This window comes from Callorhinchus milii, unplaced genomic scaffold, assembly GCF_018977255.1.
Source record: "Callorhinchus milii isolate IMCB2004 unplaced genomic scaffold, IMCB_Cmil_1.0 Scaffold3, whole genome shotgun sequence".
Classification (NCBI taxonomy): Eukaryota; Metazoa; Chordata; class Chondrichthyes; order Chimaeriformes; family Callorhinchidae; genus Callorhinchus; species Callorhinchus milii.
In genome coordinates, this window is record NW_024704744.1 from 86,714,122 (window position 1) to 86,734,152 (window position 20,031).

Sequence of the window (20,031 nt, forward strand, 5' to 3'; positions counted from 1 at the left end):
GGCGAGCAGTGCCAAAACAGTGCCAAAACTTGTCAGAACAAAAAGTATGTACTTGAAACAATTAAGATTGTACATCATAATTGGGCATGCTCACTAATGTAACTGGAGAAATCTCCAGGTATCTGGATCAAACGTTTTGCCTCAAAATTTACACCAGTTTTCTTAGTTAGATCCCAGATATTTATATTATACAATGGAAGAGAACCTGCATTTGATATAGTGCTCATACATGTCAAACTGCTACAAATCACTTATTGGGAGGTGTGGTACCTATATATTTGTAGCTTGGCTAACATTCAGTGCAATGCTAAGAGAAGCATTGCATTGTCAGAGGTGCTACCTTCCACAGAGAAATTAGATCAAGCTGATGGTGGCAGGCTTATCTTTATATGTTAATGATCTCAGAGAAGGCAGTGCTCTAGCTAACAACCCTTCAGATAAATCAATCATTCACTTCACACCTATCTGGGGGACAAAGCTGTATGAAATTGGTGGTTGCACTTTCCTATAAATACAGTCACTATACTTAATAATCAATACTCGATAGCAATTAGAGGTGAAGTATTTTGAGATATTTCAACGTTAATAGGAACTGCATCTATCACACAAAAGGATTATTAGAACTTTTAATTATAATAGGTTGTTTATCTCCAAGTCTAACATAACATTAATTATATCACAGAGTTCCAACCATGTGAGCTGCTCCTGGAAAACCTATTTAGCGTTGCTCTTCCAACTGAGTTCATTGCCAATTTCCCATCTTACTGTTTTAGCTGCTCTTTTGTCACAAGATGAGACCAGCAAATAACAGCACAGGGTGTAACAAATCTTCATCATGGAGAGAAAAATGTTCATCATGGAGAGAAAAGGGGGGGTGGGGTGAAGAACAATAATGTCCACTTCTACGGCACCTTTCACATAGGGAGAGTGTGCTTCACAGGATATATTGTGAAATGGATTTTATGGGCGAAACGCAGCAGCAGTGGTGCACAACAATATCCCACAAACAAAATCTACATTATACATTATAAAAATATATATTAAAAAAATTACATTATTGCATCAATAAATCGAACGGGATTCTCTCCCACAGTAAAGACATGTTAACAGAGATTAAACAAATCCTAACACGAGTTGCCTGATTCCTAACACTGAGAACTGATGCCACTTTGAGTCCAGGCTCTCGGGCAAACAAAGCACAGCAGTGAATGTGTGAGTGTGAGTGTGTGTACACATGCCGGCCCAAGGTCACATTTTACAAAGAAATACACACGAAGAAATCTCACTTCCATAGCCCAACATGCAAATGAAACAATAAACAGCTATTTATAGCTAATGACTGTTAGAATCACACCAGGGCAGCCTCAGCAAGAGAGACCAGCGGCATCGAGCTCTGCTGAGCCTTTGCCGTGCGAAGATGTGGAAGTTGAAGCGTAAGTGTATGTTCCTGTGTGTAAAGCTCACTCACTCATTGTCATTCATATATATATATATATATATATATAAGTCTTGTTAGACAGGAGCTCAACAAGTGGAGTCCTGTAGCTCAGTGGTTAGAGCACTCGCTTTTGCAAGCGAGAGACCAGAGTTCAATTCCAGGCACAGGGCGAAACCTTGGGCAAGTTTCCTTACTCCACACACCTAATAATAATCCCTCCAAAACCAAAAACAATAAGAAATTGGTCATTTTCAATCTACGACTGTTTGTGGGACATTGCTGTGCGCAATTGGCTGCCGCGTTCGCCCACAAATATACAGTCAATTCACTTTACAGTGTGTTCTGTGAAGCGCTTTGGGACGTCCTCCCGACGTGAAAAGCGCTATATCAAATGCAAGGATTATTATTATTATTATAACAACGTTAAAACTCCCGGGAAAGTCATTACAACTAACAACACAGTAATTGGAGCAATTGCCTGAATTCTGTAAGGTCGGGATCAGTGTTGGCACAGAAGGAATTCCACTGTTCTTTCAAATCAAACATCTCCTTTTCACTTTCTTGTGCGTTATTCTTGATGTAAGGTCTGTGCGCGTGTACTCTAGAGATCTCGTTGACATTTAGCTGTGTTTTCCTGACAGCGCCCTTGGACACGCCACTTAGTCTCAAGTACAAGCACATTCTGGAGGTCTGTATTTTAGAGTAACGTGGAGGTGTGTTCTCGCTTAGCTTTGAATTAACATTGCATGTGAAAAGGGAACCCCTGAGAGGAGGTTTTACTCGTAGCTCTGCTAACATCACAGCTTTGCTGTTGCAGCAAAAATAGTATATTTAATTTAAATGAAATCTACTTTTTTTTGTAATCCTTACGAATCTTCATAACAATGTAGTATATGTCTGTGTGTGTGTGTGGGGCGGGGGGGGGAGTGTTGTTCTGATCTCTGTTAATATCATAGAATTCCAGCTGCTTCAGACAATAACTTCATGTTTAATTTAATCTAATTCTACGAAGGTTTTGAAATCCCTATAAGTCTTGATTATAATGTATGTGTATGTCTGGTATGTCTATGAAAGGGAGGGGGCTACTGGCCTGAGTTGAGGTAGCTTTTAGACTGTAGCTGGGGTCAGGCTATCTCTCTCTCTCTCAGATTATACTGTGATATCTCTCTGTATTCAGCACTCACTGTTTACACACACACACAAACATACTCAAACAATATTGCATCACTGTATGTAATTCTGTGCAACAAGGAACAAGTTATGAAAATACTGTAATCACAAAACATTCATTTGCAAAAAAAGAATTGGCTGAGTTTGTACAATGGTGTTTAAACTGATTTTCCTGCCTCATCTTGCAAATAGATTTCATAGGGACTGTATTCTTCCCGTTATTCAATGTATGGGGTGCTCCAAACGGCTATTTCTGACATGCTTCCTTATGATTTTTTTCCTTTAGCAAAGGATTCCAATTGATCCTGCAACTTTGATCAATCTTAAAAGATTATCAGCTGAAGAGGAATTTCCAAACCTGTCACGAAGTTGCACCAACATGGCAAAGGTTCTTACGTTGCAAATGTACAAGAGGCTGAGAGTCAAAGCTACCAAGAGTGGCTTCACATTAGATGATATCATCCAGCCTGGTGTAGACAATCCTGGTGAGTGTCACTTCAATAAATGAAATACTTGGGATTTAATCTATTAAGGCTATAGTTATCGCCAGACACACCAGTCATAAAATTAATCAATGACAAAGTTTTCATAGCTTAGGATACTGTTTGGCTATGTGTAGTATTTAATGTATCTCATTCACCCTTGAGGAATGCCAACATCAGTTGTAACTGCACTACGAAACCCACAAGAGCATTTGAAGAGAAATACTTAAAAGGATTTTAGCCTTGTGTTTCCGGGTAACTAGTAATTTTTTGGTATTTCCTGTGTTACTGTACTGTTAGTTTGCTAGGTTGAATCAGACAAACTGTCACTGGTGCTCCAATCATTGGAGTAATTTCTAAGAGATAAGATATGTAACAAATGACTTGCTTTATTTATTAAAGATGAAAGTACTAAAAGATGCACTTGGATCAAGGCCAACTTGAATTGTTGCTGGAGTAGAAGGCCTTAGAAACTACACTAATGATGATTTTTGTGTCTGTGACAATAATGTAACTTATCAGGTCACTTTCTGACATGAATCCATATCAGATCCATTACATTCATTGCAACTCCTGTTAGACCCCAATAATTAAAGTGACTTCTGATTTATCACTTCTTGTGTGTGATCTTTAAACAAATGCCAGTTGATCTTGCTAAAATACACCACAAATCATTTCTGTCCAGTTTCCGTATATCTTTTGGATGACTTCCCAGGAAGGCTACTTTAAATGAAAAGGATTCTGAGAATCATTCGCAACAACAGAGCATAATAGACTTCACCTGTCTGGCTTAAAGAGGTGAAATACATGACATACATTTCATTCAGTCGGTCTCTATCAGACAGAATGTTACACACATATTTAATCGATTGTGGAAATGGGGTTTTCCTAATAGTGTGTAACAATGCTATTTACTTAAACATTTTCTCATACAATAATAAAGAATTGATTTGTCAGGTTTATAATCGATACAGTCATCGTCCCATCTCCCTGTCTGCCTGTCACTACAGACAATTTGTCCGGTAGAGCTGCAGGCTGTGTGGCTGGAGATGAAGAATCGTATGATGTTTTTAGAGAGTTCTTTGATCCTCTCATTGAGCTTTGTCACCCTGGCTACCAGCAAATTAAAATGCACAGGAGTGATATGAATCCAGAAAACTTCAAGGTAACTTTTAAAAATTGTTTCAACTTGAAACTTGTTTCAACTGAGGGAAAGAGCATAAGGAAGCTTAAAAAAAAGAAACTTTAGTGAATAATAATGTTTGCATTTGATATCGTACCTTATCGTGTATTTGCGATGTCTCAATGCGCTTCATTGGATTTCACTATGAAGTGTAGTGACTGTGTATTTGTGGCAACCAATTTGTACATAGCAATGTCCTACAAACAGCCCTAATGTGAGTAACCTAGGGTAGGTTTTGCAATGGTAATGGAGGAAGTGTGCTTTTATGTGGTCAGCTGGGTGTATGACACATACAGACCCATGTTTGATCATGTTTACCAATGTCCAAATCAAACTAGGATTAGGTTCAATGAGCCTTTTATGCTTTTTTTTTTTTTGCGTGTTTTTTATGCGTTGATATTCTGGGGACTGTTATTCCTGGGATCCATTCAAACTATTTAAATGGTTAGCCTGTAAGGTGTGTGCACTTATTTGATTGATCTCTTCCCACTGCAGGGTGGAGCTGACTTTGACGAGCAGTATGTACTGAGTTGCCGAATCTGCACAGGACGCAATGTGGAGGATTACTCGTTCCCACCACACTGCAGCCGCGGCGAGAGGCGAGCATTGGAAAAACTTGCCATTCAGGGTGATTGTCTTTTAATTCATACCCTTGATACATGCTCAGCCTAGCACTGGAGCCAATTAGAGCAATGAGCAAGGTCCCCAGTGTTAAAGGAATGAGTGATGAGCAACAATTAGACAAATTAGACAAACGGCTCTTCAGTCTTGAGAGAAGATGGCTCAGAGGGGACCTCATAGGGGTGTATACAATTGTAAATGGGATTTTTGTTCTTTAATCAGAATTAATTAATTAATTAATTAAGTTTAATCAACTGGAACAAGTTGCTAGGAAAGGTGGTTGAGACCAAGACACTGGATTCCTTTAAAAATCAGCTCGATGCTGTGATGGGAGGATGGGAGGATATTCTGAAGGGATCTGAATATAGATTGGATGAAGGGGCTTCTTCATCTGAACCAATCTTGTGATGTTCTGTAACCTTTCCTCAAACGTTTACTTTGCTGCTCCCTAAACTATCCAGCACACTGAAGGAATCATATCACCACCTGGTGGGCACGTAGCAGGATAAAAGCTGCAGCTGTTTTACATGTCGCCTCGACAGAGAAGACAAAAATGTCTGACAGAGGGTCTGTCAGCAGTTACTTCTGAAAATAACTCACATTTTTATGCTCTATTTTTATCAGCTGCCATTCGGACGGACAGTTAAGCTGATGTACTCCCTCCACCTGTGCCTACCATTTGTCAATCTCTCATTCCATGCAATCCTCATTTTACAGATTTAGATCAGCTTTTCAAAGGCTCATTATCATCGGAAGAACAAAATGACTGGCCGAACAGAGTGTTAAATCTGGAGCATTTAAACAATCTTCAGACCAAAGTTTTTATATTACAACTCCATTGGAACCGAAAACCTGATAGAGATATTTAAAATTAAGAGTTTCTTTTTGACAAGAAGAATAAGGAGAGACTATTCCCACTGGCCAATGAGTGAGTAATTAGAGGAAATATATTTCAAATCATCATCAAAAATAAAGGGAGAAGTTAAGTTTTTTTTGTAACACACAAGGCTAATAGGACTTGGAGGGGTGGAAGTTCCACCTACATTTAGTTTTACTCTATTTTTCTAGTATTTCAGAATATCCAGAATTTCTCAAATTCTTAAACACAATTCTTTACGTACTACAGAAAACCGACTTAAAAGACCAAATTCAACAATTTCCAATGTTCTGATGCTCTGAAGTGCTATGAAAATAGAGTAAATCTTAGACATAGGTGGAATTCCCCTCTAGAAAGCCTTACCAAAAATAGTGGTTGAATCAAAATCCATAACCCTTTCAAAGGGAAATATTTTTAAAAAGAAAATACAGTAGGTTATGGGAAAAGGGCAAGGCAATAGATAACTTTTTCAGAAGCTTGTGAGTCCAAGACTAGAGAGCATAAATATAAGAAAGCTAGCAGTAGATGTAATATGGAGTTTAGGAGGAACTTCCTCGGGCAAAGGCTGGTGAGATGTGGAACTACCAAAGCTGTAGTTGAAGCAAAAAATGTCAGTTTATTTAAGAAAAAACTAGATGCACACTTGAGAGAATAGGAAATAGAGGGGATATAGGAGAGTGGATTAGGAGAGGGTGAGGCTTGTGTGGAATATAAACTGATTTAGACAAATTGGGTCAAATAACCTGTTTCCGTGTTGTACACTATTGGGTGATATGTGGCAGACACAAGCAGATGCATTGAATGGCCTCCTTCTGTGCTGTAAAACTCTGAAACCGTGTTCTTTAAACTAAACTGATAAACTGGTGGCTTTTAAAACCATCGCTGCCAATTGTCAAACTGGAATTTTCAACACTTGTGATTTAAGTCATACACCAATGCTTCTCATCACACATCATCTATACATGAGGAACACACACTATGTGGCCATAACTTGGTTTATTTATATAATTAACCAGCATTGCACCAAAGTGAAACCTGTTTAAATAAGACCAGATTCAAAGCTTGGAATAATTGGGATTTTCTAATTGTGAAGCAGAAGATTGCAGCAAAAACAAGATTATTTGCTTGTTTGCTAACCAATTAAATCCCACAATTAAATACAATGAAAATGAGATGAGTGGCACAGCGGTAGGAAAAGTGGGTAATTTGTGGTCAGCTATCAGCTGCAGTTCCTTCCAAAGAAAGTCACACATTTTTCCTGAATTCAATTTTGTTCCAATTTGTGAAAATAAAATATCTGAAGGCATTCTAGTTACCTTCCATTTACCTGTTAAATACATGATGTACCACTGATACTTTCTTGTTCATTATAATTTAGTAAAAGAGGCTCTATCATGTCTATTTCTCTACTTTTTCATTTCTACTGCTGTGCTCTTTTTCATGCATTTGACTCCTTCAGTAACACAAACTTTGTTTTTGCATTAAAGAAAGCTCAATCATTCAATTCAATCATTATAATAATAATTGTTGCATTTGATCGAGCACCTTTCACAGTAGGAGGATGTATGAAAACTCTTCGCATGACGTAATGTAAAGTGTAGTGACTGTGTATTTTGTCAGTGAATCTGGCAGCCAATTGTTGGCAAGGACCCTGAGAGAAATTCCCTTCTCTTTTCAAGTAGTTTCATGGAATCTATCGTCTGCCTAAACAGGCAGCTGTCTTGGTTTTAGTTTCATCCAAATAATTTTTGTTGATGGTACAAATGAATATTAAATTAGATCTCGTACCATTTTAGAATTAAAAAATAGTTGCAGAACGTGAGGAGGCCAATCGTAGGAGTTGATGATAGGCCAGGGCTATTAATCAGCGAGCTGAACTCAGGATTGTGCAGTGTTTCCTTGCAGAGCACAATTGCTCAGTCTTGTTGCCGCTAACTGGTGTTAATTGTTAAGCTGTAATTATATAACATTGTGCCATTATTTTATCTATCATTTAGGAGTGAAAATAAGAAATTTTACAACGGTTTCTATCTGTGAACATGAACCCCATGGTTATTGCTCTGTGCAGTACAGAGGAGGATAGTATTTGTTATTTATTTTAGGAATTGGTTGTTTCAGCAGCTTTTTCTACTAGTTTTATTTATTATTTTTAATTTTCCTTTTTTTTCTCTACACCCCTGGTTGCAGTCTTTTAATCTGTCCTTTATTTTTAATCAGTCCTTCTCTTTTCTATAATTATTCTCTCTATTGTTGAAGATGATAGCAAGAATAATATTCTTTGTATTTAATACAGCTCCTATAACAATAACAACAAAATTACATTTTATAAAGTCAGAATGTTTCAAAGCATTTCACAAGTAATTGGTCTGAGAAGCTACCCTGCATGGAGAGCGCTATATAAGTGCAAGTTGTTGTTGTAACTGTAGGGCAACCCAACAACCAATTTATGTGCAGCTAGATCCTCCGAACACCCACAAAATGAATAACCAATACATCTGGGGGAATGTTAACCTGGGATCTTTGGAAGAGAAAAATTGATTTAGATAAGACAGTTGAAACATGAGGTTCTGTATGGAGTTCTGTGCACGTTGCGACTGATCTGATTTGTTTTCACACCGCTGCCACTATTTTTATCCCAGTCAGTCCCCCCCATCCCCCCCTCCCGTGTATTCTATGCTGTTTGCCATCAGGAGCCTCGAGAGGGTGTGTGTCATGATGTGAGTGACCTAGAGACTTGCTAGTTTCCTTGCAGTGCACAGCAGTGCCTCTGACAGCTCAAAAGGCAACATCCATTCCTATCGCAGTTTGTGGCTTTGTGACTCCACTGTTGCTGCAATGATGACACCAGCCTTATTGTGAAGCCTGGAGCTGAAAAGAATAGAACACAACCGTCAGTATCATCACCTTATCTTTTGGTTGCCTGCTGTAAAATGTAGAGACCTTTCCGAAAACATCAAGGTTTAAATCTACTGGTGTGTGAGTGTGTGGGCAGAGAAGTAGGATTGTGATATTTTTAAGGACATGTTGGGGTATCTCAATTTACTTTCATCAGGATGTCAGAAATGATACTTGTATGAGTCAATACAAGGATGCTGCAATGTCAGAGGTGCCATCTTTCAGATCAGGTATTAAACTGAGGTCCTGCCTTCCTGTTCAAGATAGGTATTATAGATCTCATGACACATTTGGAAAAGAGAAGGAAGATTTTCCTGATGTCCTGACCAACAATCCTCCAGATTAATTGGGCAGGTCATTGACCTCGTGACTGTTTGTGAGATCTTGTTGGCACAAATAGATGGTACTGCTGGATGCAAGTTGTGGTAATTACTTGCGTTTTGAGACATTTGGACTCAGAAAAGTGCTCTAAAAATGTTTTTTCTTTCTCTGCCATAAATACTTGGGCTTCTGCTTAATTTCTTTCAACAAACCAATGTCGTTCATAGCCCTCATTGAGCTGAGTAGCGAGTTTAATGGCACTTATTACTCACTGAATACCCTGGGTGAGGAAGAACAGAAGAGATTAACCAGCGCTGGAATACTTCACGAGGATCCGTTGTCCCCACTGATGGTCTCATCTGGTATGGCCAGAGATTGGCCTGATGCTCGTGGAGTCTGGTAAGCAATGAATCACTCTTAAACTTCAAACAGTTCAGAGCACAGTGCAGAGGCCCAACATCAATGTGCAGCGTTACAGTTTATTTCCCCTCCTCAACACCGCAGACTTCCTGACCTTAGATAACCTATGCTGATGAGGGAGGTGCTAAGTGGGAGACCAGAAGTCAAGAGAAGATGCAAGGCAAGGGCATTCCCAAGGTGTCAGTTCAAAGCAGGAGCAATGTTAGTCATTTGACAGCAGGATATTGGGCAGGAAATCTTTTTTTAAGTGTACTTTGACCCGGCTTCATGCAGAAGTGAAACATCACATTTAAGTATTTAATATTCAGGCATCATATATGCTTTATATTGCTTATGTTCAAAGCAGAATAACACTGATGATGAACTGGCAGATCTGCAGAGGGATTTAGCTGAACTGCAAAGGATCATTAAGTGCTGCACACGTCCCTGTGGATTTGGATGTGCAGAATTATTGTCCCTTCCAGAGCTTATGCACACTGTAAACAAGATCACAGAAGCATATTTTTATTACTTGTGTGAAAGGGGGCATCGCAGAACAGCGGGATCTGGGCTCAGCATATCTGCTGGAAAAGTTGAAAGCACCGATCAGGATTTGATGTTGCAGAATTGAAGAAATGATTATGTTTGGAATCGTTATATTTTATTTTCGTGTAACATTGATATATATTTTCTTTTTTATTATATTTCTATTCTGTGTTTATATAATCCTACTATTGAAGGATACTCTGAGGTATGTTCACCTGTAAAAGTCATTGCACTTTACACCAATTCCTATGAAGAGCTTTGAGACGTCTTGACAATGATGTGAGGCACTATGCGAGTATTATTATTATGAATATTTATACAGGGTTAGGAGAAGGTGCAGGGCATAAAATGTGGAATAATCTGTGATGTAGCGATTTTGTGGGATCATAAAATAAAATCACATTTATATTGTTACACTCTGTTCGTAAAGAGTCAAAGAGATGAACAGTATTTCTTGACTTCTCCCTCCAACTCCCCAGGTCTTCCTAGTGTTCCCAGACTTCTTCTGCTCCTCATTTCTGATGTTTGCACTGAATTAAGAGATGTGCAATAGAACATAATAGTGGAGTCAGTGGTTAGAGCACTCGCTTTGCAAGCGAGAGACCAGAGTTCAATTCCAGGCAGGGCAAAACCTTGGGCAAGTTTCCTTACTCCACACGCCTAATAATAATCCCTCCAAAACAAAAAACAATAATAAATTGGTCATTTTCAATCTATGACTGTTTGTGGGACATTGCTGTGCGCAATTGGCTGCCGCGTTCACCCACAAATATACAGTCAAATTCACTCTACAGTATATTCTGTGAAGCGCTTAGGGACGTTGAGAAGATGTGAAAAGCTCTATATCAAATGCAAGGATTATTATTATAACACCTCCCTTCCTCCCCACCCAGTGCGACCACCACCCCTATCTCAGCCACTTTGCAGTGAGGCCTGACCCCTCCCAAGAAGATGATAAGAGGAAATATCAGAGGCAGAATCAGCCTTAGATTTTTTCAAGGACCTGAGGACTAACCATGGTCAGTCTGAGATATCCTCTTTATTTAAGAAAACAACAAAATCAAACGTTTATATAATCAATTTTATGAATAGTGTGCTGTGCTGAAAAAGTGTATGTTTGTGTGTTCACGCACATACACATACACTCAGCATGCTGTACATTAGTGCAACAGAAGGTGGCAACATTGCATGAAATGCCAAGCCGAGATCTTGTGCATTTGCTCTGATGCTTCAAGTTGAATGTTAAAGATCCATTTGCCAATATTTTGAAGAGGAGCAGGGAGTTTGCACACTGTTCCCTCATCTAAATTCACTCAAAGATATATTAATTTGTCATTAATCCTATTGCTATTAATATGATCCTATTAATCCTGCTCTTTCTGGTCCTTCCATTTACCTAAATAATGGTCACTGCAATATAATCCATTACATTTATGCTCTTTGAGATGTTTTGACATGATATGCAGCAATATTCCAATGCCACTATTATTTTGTTTCATGTTACATTTCTCACATTGCTTTCATGACCTGTGGGACTGAACTGGCTTGGAGGAGAAGTATTTTGAAGTGCATTCTCAATGTAATGGATATAGGGTGTCTGGATACAGAAACTACACTGATAGTGATGGAGAACTGTGTCAGTAAAGTTGAGATCACAGCAAGACTTCAACATTATCATTAATTCCTAGTTGATCAGCAGAGACCACATGCAGTGCTTTGAAAGATTAATGCATTTGCATACAGTGAGCATGTTGTTTTTCTTGTAGAAAAACACAACTGACTTTTTACAGATAGGGTCTTTGTCATGCTCCTGTTCTATCATTATTTATGTTGCCAAGTGAGCTTAAATTAGTAGTATATCTTGCGCTATATCGAAGGAAGTTCTGCGCTCCTCACATGATTCAAAATTTACTTTGTGTGCAGGCACAATAATGATAAGAATTTTATTGTGTGGGTCAACAAAGAAGACCATCTCCGCATTATTTCCATGCAGCAGGGAGGAAATATGACCCAAGTTTTCCAACGCTACTGTTTTGGTCTTAAAAAGGTGAGTTGTGTTAGTCATGCTTTCAAACATTTAAAGCAAAGATGATTATTCCTTTTTCATTTACTGCCACAAGTGATAATTTGTTCAACCAATGTCTGTGCTGACTGTGTTCCACCTCTAGCCCATCTGGGTAATTCCTATTTAATACTGAGGATATTTCTAAATTTTAGCTGCATGTGGGATGATTCAACAAATAACGTGCATTACTTGATTGTACACAGAGAGATTAATAATTTAAAGCAGGCAGGAAAAATTAGAAGAAAATTGATTTCTTAGTGTGTTAATGAGCATACAGCTTTGGAGGATTATGGAACTAATGCAGATTGTTTTCTCAGCTTGAAGAGATATATCGGAAGAAAAGGCACCCCTTCATCTTCAAATACTATCTGGGCTACGTGTTGACTTGTCCATCTGAGCTTGGTACTGGTTTGCGAGCAAGTGTCCATTTGAAGCTGGATCACATCAGCAAACATCAGAAGTTTTCTGAGATACTGCAAAGGTTACGTCTGGAGAGACACTTTATCGGTATTGTATCAACACCAAATATTTCCCTCTCACAAATCGAGTTGACTATTTGCAATTAAAAGATACATGAATGGGGTCAGTCTTATTGCAGATATTGGCTGCTCTACTGCAATTTTCCTTCCTCAAAGGTGCCTTGGGACTTCCTCTCGACATGAAAGGCACTATATAAATGTAATTTGTTGTTTGTTGTTGCAAAGCACAACGTTTCTCTTATGAAAAAAGGGTTTCTGCATATATCTAGCTGACGAGAAAAAGATAACGACTTACGTCACTTGGTTTTGGAAATCCCTCTCTACAGCTCAATCACTTAATGTAGCGTTTTGAAGTGTAATTATTTTTAATTCTTCAATTGTTTAGCCTGCATTAACATATTTATATAACACCTTTCACATACAAGAAACATCTTAGTGTCTTGCAGAATGAGATTATAGCAGAGAGCCCAATTTCTGCTGTAGCTCAATGGTTAGAACACTCGCCTCACAAGCAAGAGATCTGGGTTTGATACCCGGCAGGGTGAAATGTTGGGCAAGTTTCCTTACTCCACATGCCTGTTTACCTAGTAGTAAGTAGGAACCCAGTTGTTAGTTGATTGGTGGATTACTTTTCCAGTGGTAATAATTCTTACGGAAAAATCATAATAATAATTCGTTCAATTCAATTCACGACTGTTTATGGGATATCACTGTGCACAATTAGCTTCCGCATTTCGCCCATAAAATATGCAGTTTACAGTATATTCCGTGAAGTGTTTTGAGACGAATCAAAGACGTGATACGGCGCTATATCAAATTATTATTTTTATAGTCTCACTCCCCATTATGGCTACGCATAATGTGAAGATAATACATCATTAAATGCATACGCCCAACTAAAACATTTTGTTGATATCACTGCTGTGTGCGGCTAAAGAATGGTTTACTGTATTTAGAAATTAGGTGAATCTTAATTTATAGGCAAACACCAGTTTACTTGTGTAAGCAATGTCCACCATAAATTCTACTGAAATGAGTCCTTAAAGTCCAGGTGAATCATTTCACACAATATCAAGAATGTTGCTCTGTACTTACACACCATATACTGTATTATATATAAGTATATCCTTCTCCAGAAGTCAGATAAAAACCCAAACTAAATTGTTCTAATACAAGTTGATAACATATTAATGTACTTTTATTTGGGAGCCTTTTAACAAGAAACATTTCACCACAAAAAGTTTACACCTAGTCACAGCCCCACAAATACCTAAATTCCAGAACAGCTCTTCGAGTAAAAGTCATGCTACAGTGAATACAATTAAACTCTCTAACATTCATTTTGACTCACGTGGTAGCACTCTTGCTTCTGGGTCAGAAGGTTGGGGGCACAAGACCCACTCCAAGATTCAAGTTCAATGAAAACCTGAATTCAACATAGGCTAAGGTCGCAACTGCTTATCCAGGTAGATGTTAAATAGACTATTACATAGTACTATTTTGATAAAGAGTAAGGAGTTTCCAGTGTTCTGGCCAATAGTGTTTCCAAAGCTAAATTCATTAAAGAAAAGATAGCTGGTAATTTATCTCATTGCTGCTTGTAAAAGGTGCAAAATACAATAGTTACTAAACCTGCATTTTATTCACTTTTTGTCTTGTAGGTGACACACATACATCTGCTGAAAAGAATATCTACAGTATTTGCAATTCAGACACAATTGGTTTCACGGAAGTTGAGCTGCTGCAGATGGTGGTTGATGGCATTAAACTGCTGATTACTATGGACAAATGCATTGAGCAGGGAGCAGTGGTCGATGATCTTATTCCTGCTCAGAAGTAGATATTATAATCAACAGGATAACATGTCTGTATATATAAAGTGCTTCAAGACATTCATCTTATATATGAAAGGCACTAAACAACGGCTTGTTGTAGTACATGTGAAGTGCTGAAATGGTCTATATTTTACCAACAATAGACTGATGTCCATAAACATTTTTTTGAATTACAAAGTTGTGTCTTGTTAAGTCTAACTATTGGCTTTAAAACAGCAGTGTTTTGTTTACACGTCATTGGCTTTGTACAATGTTTTTTACAGGGCACAATAGGACAAGTTTGCCTATTATCATCATTTTTCATAACCTATGGTTTTGAAACAAGTACAACACGAATTGAGACAGTTGCTTGCCAGGTCCACAGAAAATCCAATAAAATATTATTTTGCTGAGAATGATATTTGCACAAGTTTACAGACACATCTCTGAACACAAAATTCCACAATTGTATACAACAGTAACTTACATTGAAGTTTCAGTACCAAGATCTGCATCAAATAAAGCAACGGATATTGAGCCCTGCTCTGATAAATATCAGCCAAAGACAAATCCACTGCATACGTAATTCAAATGGGTCTTTTCCAGTTGAGAGAATGAAGACGTATCACTACACAGAATATTTGTACCTTGTCCACAAAAGCTTTGACAAGACAGTTGTACTAAATTAAAATTTCAGTTTCAAAAGATGAACACTGGTGCACTGACACACCCCGTACTAAAAACAAAACAAGACTTTAATGACTTTTACACTTTAATTAAAATGATCAGACTTATTTAAATAAGTTACTGACTGACAGTGAAACAGATTACAACAGCTATAGATTGCAAACAACTGTATCAGGTTAAGTGAGGTAAAGGACAGAATGGGCCTCAGAATGCAAGATAGCCACTAAATGTAAGAATTTACAGACAATGTGGCTCTACTGACCAGTTCACACTAGATAAAGGGTACAGTTTAATGTCTCACAGCCTCCACTCAAAAAGGCTTAAGTATAGACAAACATTGCCTGTTTGTCAATTTAAGATCTGCCCCACGTTTTGGTAACATTCAGGTGCTGTAGATGTTCTTCAATGCATTTGTTTTCTGGGAATTTTGCTGCTCTGGCGATCTTAAAGGCCTCCCATCGCTCTGCTCTGCGGACTGCTGAGTGGCCCTTTTCCTGTTCAGAGCTCATCCAAGGGCGGCTCAGCCAGTATTCGTTCTCCCTTTCAATCTCCAGTCTGTTAATCATGTTGCGTTTCATTTGCCAGGTAATCGGCCTCGGACGTCTGTACTTTCCTAGCCATTGTTTTCCGGGAATCCCCTTCCTTAGCAGAAAGGATGTTAGAAACATTTGTCTGGTAGCTTAACTGTGAAAGAAAGAAAAAATATATATTCAGCATCTGACTTGTGGTAAAAAAACAAATCGCCTAGATATAATTATGCTGTTCCTAAATGTATCCCAGTCCTGAGTTACCACTAAGAAGGATTAAACAACAACAAATTACACTTATATAGTGCCTTTCATGTCGGAAGGAAGTCCTTAAAGAACAGCATAGAAATCCTGTTTCATAGCTCTTCCTTGAACAATATCCTTAACAACAAGTTTTGGACTAAACACTCTTTCCCCTACCTTCTGGATAATAGTTTCTCCTGAAGGCTTTTTACATTTTAAACAGAAGCTCTTTTTAAAAAAAAGTTAGCAAAAGGGCCTAGGACTTTCATTCCCAATGGCTGAAAAAAGTACTTTTAATGTTAAAATACATTTAACCCAGTATCTAGCAAAGACATTTTTTAAATTACCATTATTAAAAGCCTTTGCAATCCTTGTTTGCTGAAAATTATTTTTTGTGGTATACACATTCTTAGACTCATAGAATTATATACAGCACAGAAGGAGACCATTCGGCCCATCGTGTCTGTGCCGGCTCTTTTAAAAGAGCTGTCCAAATCATTCCCACTCCCCGCGCTCTCCCCATAGCCCTGCAAACTTATCCTCCCCAAATAATTATCTACTTCTCTTAAAAGTTCTTATCAAATTGGCTTCCACCACCCTTTCAAGCAATGCATTCCAGATCCGAACAACTCGCTCCATGAAAAAATTTCTCCTCACCTCCCCTCTATTTCTTTTAACAACTACTTCAAATCGGTGCCCTCAGGTTACCGACCTCCCGCCAGTGGAAATAGTTTCTCCTTGTTCACCCTATCAAATCCCCTCATAATTTTGAAAACTTCTATTAAGTCTCCTCTTAACCTTCTCTGCTCCAAGAAGAATAATCCCAGCTTCTCTCGCCTCTCCTGATAACTGAAGTCCCTCATTCCTGGTGCCATCCTGGTAAATGTCCAATGCCTTGACATCCTTCCTAAAGTGTGGGACCCAGAACTGAACACAGTCTCTAACTGAGGCCTAACCAGTGTTTTATAAAGGTTCAGCATAACTTCCTGACTTTTGTATTCTGTGCCCTATTTATAAAGCCTGGTATCCCGTATGCTTTTTTAACAGCTTTATCTGCCTGTCCGGCCACCTTCAAAGATTTACTTATATGAACCCCCGGGTCTCTCTGTTCCTTCACCCACTTTAAGATTGTACCATCAGCTTATATTGCCTCTCCTCGTTCTTCCTCCCAAAATGCATCAGTTTGCATTTCTCCGTGTTAAACTTCATCGCCACGTGTCTGCCCATTTTACCAGTCTTCCCATTTCTTTTTAGAAATTCAATAATTACACATTCAATACATTTGTTAAATACTCCATTAGATCCAAACACTGTCAAATAAGAATTAAGACACTTAGATGCTTAAATATCACAAGACAAATTACACTCCAAGTAACTTTTTCCTGTTGACAGAAACACAATGGAACTTTCTGAAATACAGAGCCGAAAGAACACGATTCTCCAATTCTCTAAAGAATGATAAACCAAAGCACTGCTGCCGATATAACTACACAAGAATGCAGTGCCATTAAGGCATTGACTGGGGGAGACTCAGTGACAGGAAGACATTGGCTGGGGGAGACCCAGTGATACTGACTGGAGGAGACTGAGTGACAGTGACAGGGGGAAACCCAGTGACAGTGACTGGAGGAGACTGAGTGACAGAGACTGGGGGAGACCCAGTGACAGTGACTGGGGGAGACTCAGTGACTGGGGGAGACTCAGTGACAGTGACTGGGGGAGACTGAATGACAGTGACAGTGACTGCGAGAGACCCAGTGGCAATGACAGTGACTGGGGGAGACTCAGTGACAGTGACTGGGGGAGACTGAGTGACACTGAGTGGGAGAGACCCAGTGACAGTGACTGGGGGAGACCCAGTGACAGTGACTGGGGGAGACTGAGTGACAGTGACTGGGAGAGACCCAGTGACAGTGACTGGGGGAGACCCAGTGACAGTGACTGGGGGAGACCCAGTGACAGTGACTGGGGGAGACCCAGTGACAGTGACTGGGAGAGACCCAGTGACAGTGACTGGGGGAGACCCAGTGGCAGTGACTGGGGGAAGAGACTCAGCGACAGTGACAGTGACTGGGGGAGACTGAGTGACAGTGACAGGGGGAGACTCAGTGACAGTGACTGGGGGAGACCCAGTGACTGTGACTGGGGGAGACCCAGTGACAGTGACTGGGGGAGACTGAGTCACACTGACTGGGGGAGCCTCAGTGACAGTGACTGGGGGAGACTGAGTGACAGTGACAGTGACTGGGGGAGACCCAGTGACAGGGGGAGACCCAGTGACAGTGACAGAGGGAGACCCAGTGACTGGGGGAGACCCAGTGACAGGGGCAGTGACTGGGGGAGACCCAGTGGCAGTGGCAGTGACTGGGGGAGACTCAGTGGCAGTGGCAGTGACTGGGGGAGACCCAGTGGCAGTGGCAGTGACAGGGGGAGACCCAGTGGCAGTGACTGGGGGAGACCCAGTGGCAGTGGCAGTGACTGGGGGAGACCCAGTGGCAGTGGCAGTGACTGGGGGAGACCCAGTGGCAGTGGCAGTGACTGGGGGAGACCCAGTGGCAGTGGCAGTGACTGGGGGAGACCCAGTGGCAGTGGCAGTGACTGGGGGAGACCCAGTGGCAGTGGCAGTGACTGGGGGAGACCCAGTGGCAGTGGCAGTGACTGGGGGAGACCCAGTGGCAGTGGCAGTGACTGGGGGAGACCCAGTGGCAGTGACTGGGGGAGACCCAGTCCCAGTGGCAGTGACTGGGGGAGTCCCAGTGGCAGTGGCAGTGACTGGGGGAGACCCAGTGGCAGTGACTGGGGGAGTCCCAGTGGCAGTGACTGGGGGAGACCCAGTGACTGGGGGAGACCCAGTGGCAGTGGCAGTGACTGGGGGAGACCCAGTGGCAGTGGCAGTGACTGGGGGAGTCCCAGTGACTGGGGGAGTGACTGGGGGAGACCCAGTGGCAGTGGCAGTGACTGGGGGAGACCCAGTGACTGGGGGAGACCCAGTGACTGGGGGAGACCCAGTGGCAGTGGCAGTGACTGGGGGAGACCCAGTGACTGGGGGAGACCCAGTGGCAGTGGCAGTGACTGGGGGAGACCCAGTGACTGGGGGAGACCCAGTGGCAGTGGCAGTGACTGGGGGAGACCCAGTGACTGGGGGAGCCTCTCCTGTCACAGGCTGAAGCGCTGGTTCCTACAGGGGTCGAGTCTCTGAATATCCGGACCGCTGTTACTAACAGACTGGTGTGCGCCCTCTCACTGTGTATAATATAATATGAACTCACGAGTATATACAATGTTGATGATCGCCGCTGTCCTCCGATCACACACTGACCTCTCCCCTCTGCTCAGCGCCTCACAACTACACGCGCTCTGATTGGTCGTCACATCTTCCCCAACTAACGGCCGTTCCTATAGGCTGCCGTGCGGGAGCTCTGTGTGTAAGAGCTGTTCCTATTGGTCAGCCAGACCCCGAGTGACGATCCCGGCCATTGGGCAGTGACGAGACCAGCATCAGAGAGCAGAGAAACACCAGCAATAATATCATCAGCAATAATAACATCAGCAATAATAACATCAGCAATAACATCATCAGCAATAACATCTACAGCAATAATAACATCAGCAATAATATCATCAGCAATAATAACATCAGCAATAACATCATCAGCAATAATAACATCAGCAATAATATCATCAGCAATAATAACATCAGCAATAATATCATCAGCAATAACATCAGCAAAAATAACATCAGCAATAATATCATCAGCAATAATAACATCAGCAATAATATCATCAGCAATAACATCAGCAAAATAACATCTACAGCAATAATAACATCAGCAATAATATCAGCAATAATATCATCAGCAATAATAACATCAGCAATAATAACATCAGCAATAACATCAGTAATAATATCATCAGCAATAATATCATCAGCAATAATAGCATCAGCAATAATATCATCAGCAATAATAACATCAGCAATAATATCATCAGCAATAATAACATCAGCAATAATATCATCAGCAATAATAACATCAGCAATAATATCATCAGCAATAATAACATCAGCAATAATAACATCAGCAATAATAACATCAGCAATAATATCATCAGCAATAATAACATCAGCAATAATATCATCAGCAATAATAACATCAGCAATAACATCAGCAAAAATAACATCTACAGCAATAATAACATCACCAATAATATCAGCAATAATAACATCAGCAATAATATCAGCAATAATATCATCAGCAATAATAACATCAGCAATAATATCATCAG

General features: G+C 40.2%; 2 protein-coding genes across 3 annotated transcripts; one reads left to right on the forward strand and one right to left on the reverse strand.

The window, feature by feature from the left end:
• Positions 1-1,364: 1,364 nt before the first annotated feature.
• LOC103178013 (creatine kinase M-type) lies at positions 1,365-14,316 on the forward strand. 2 transcript variants are annotated; one of them, XM_042332684.1, is made up of 9 exons: positions 1,365-1,433; positions 2,080-2,126; positions 2,895-3,093; positions 4,101-4,255; positions 4,769-4,901; positions 9,215-9,386; positions 11,856-11,979; positions 12,315-12,504; positions 14,138-14,316. In XM_042332684.1, the coding sequence occupies exons 1-9, from the start codon at positions 1,418-1,420 to the stop codon at positions 14,314-14,316; spliced, it is 1,215 nt and encodes a 404-aa protein (XP_042188618.1). In that variant the 5' UTR covers positions 1,365-1,417. The 2 variants fall into 2 exon arrangements, with proteins under 2 accessions (XP_042188618.1, XP_042188619.1); XM_042332685.1 differs by lacking the exon at positions 1,365-1,433 and having other exon boundaries at positions 2,089-2,151.
• Positions 13,657-19,122, reverse strand: mrpl57 (mitochondrial ribosomal protein L57). Its single transcript, XM_007892484.2, has 2 exons — positions 19,017-19,122; positions 13,657-15,661 (listed from the first exon to the last, which is right to left on the reverse strand). Exon 2 carries the CDS (start codon positions 15,643-15,645, stop codon positions 15,331-15,333), a length of 315 nt encoding a protein of 104 aa, XP_007890675.1. The 5' UTR covers positions 15,646-15,661; positions 19,017-19,122; the 3' UTR covers positions 13,657-15,330.
• Between the last annotated feature and the right edge of the window lie 909 nt (positions 19,123-20,031).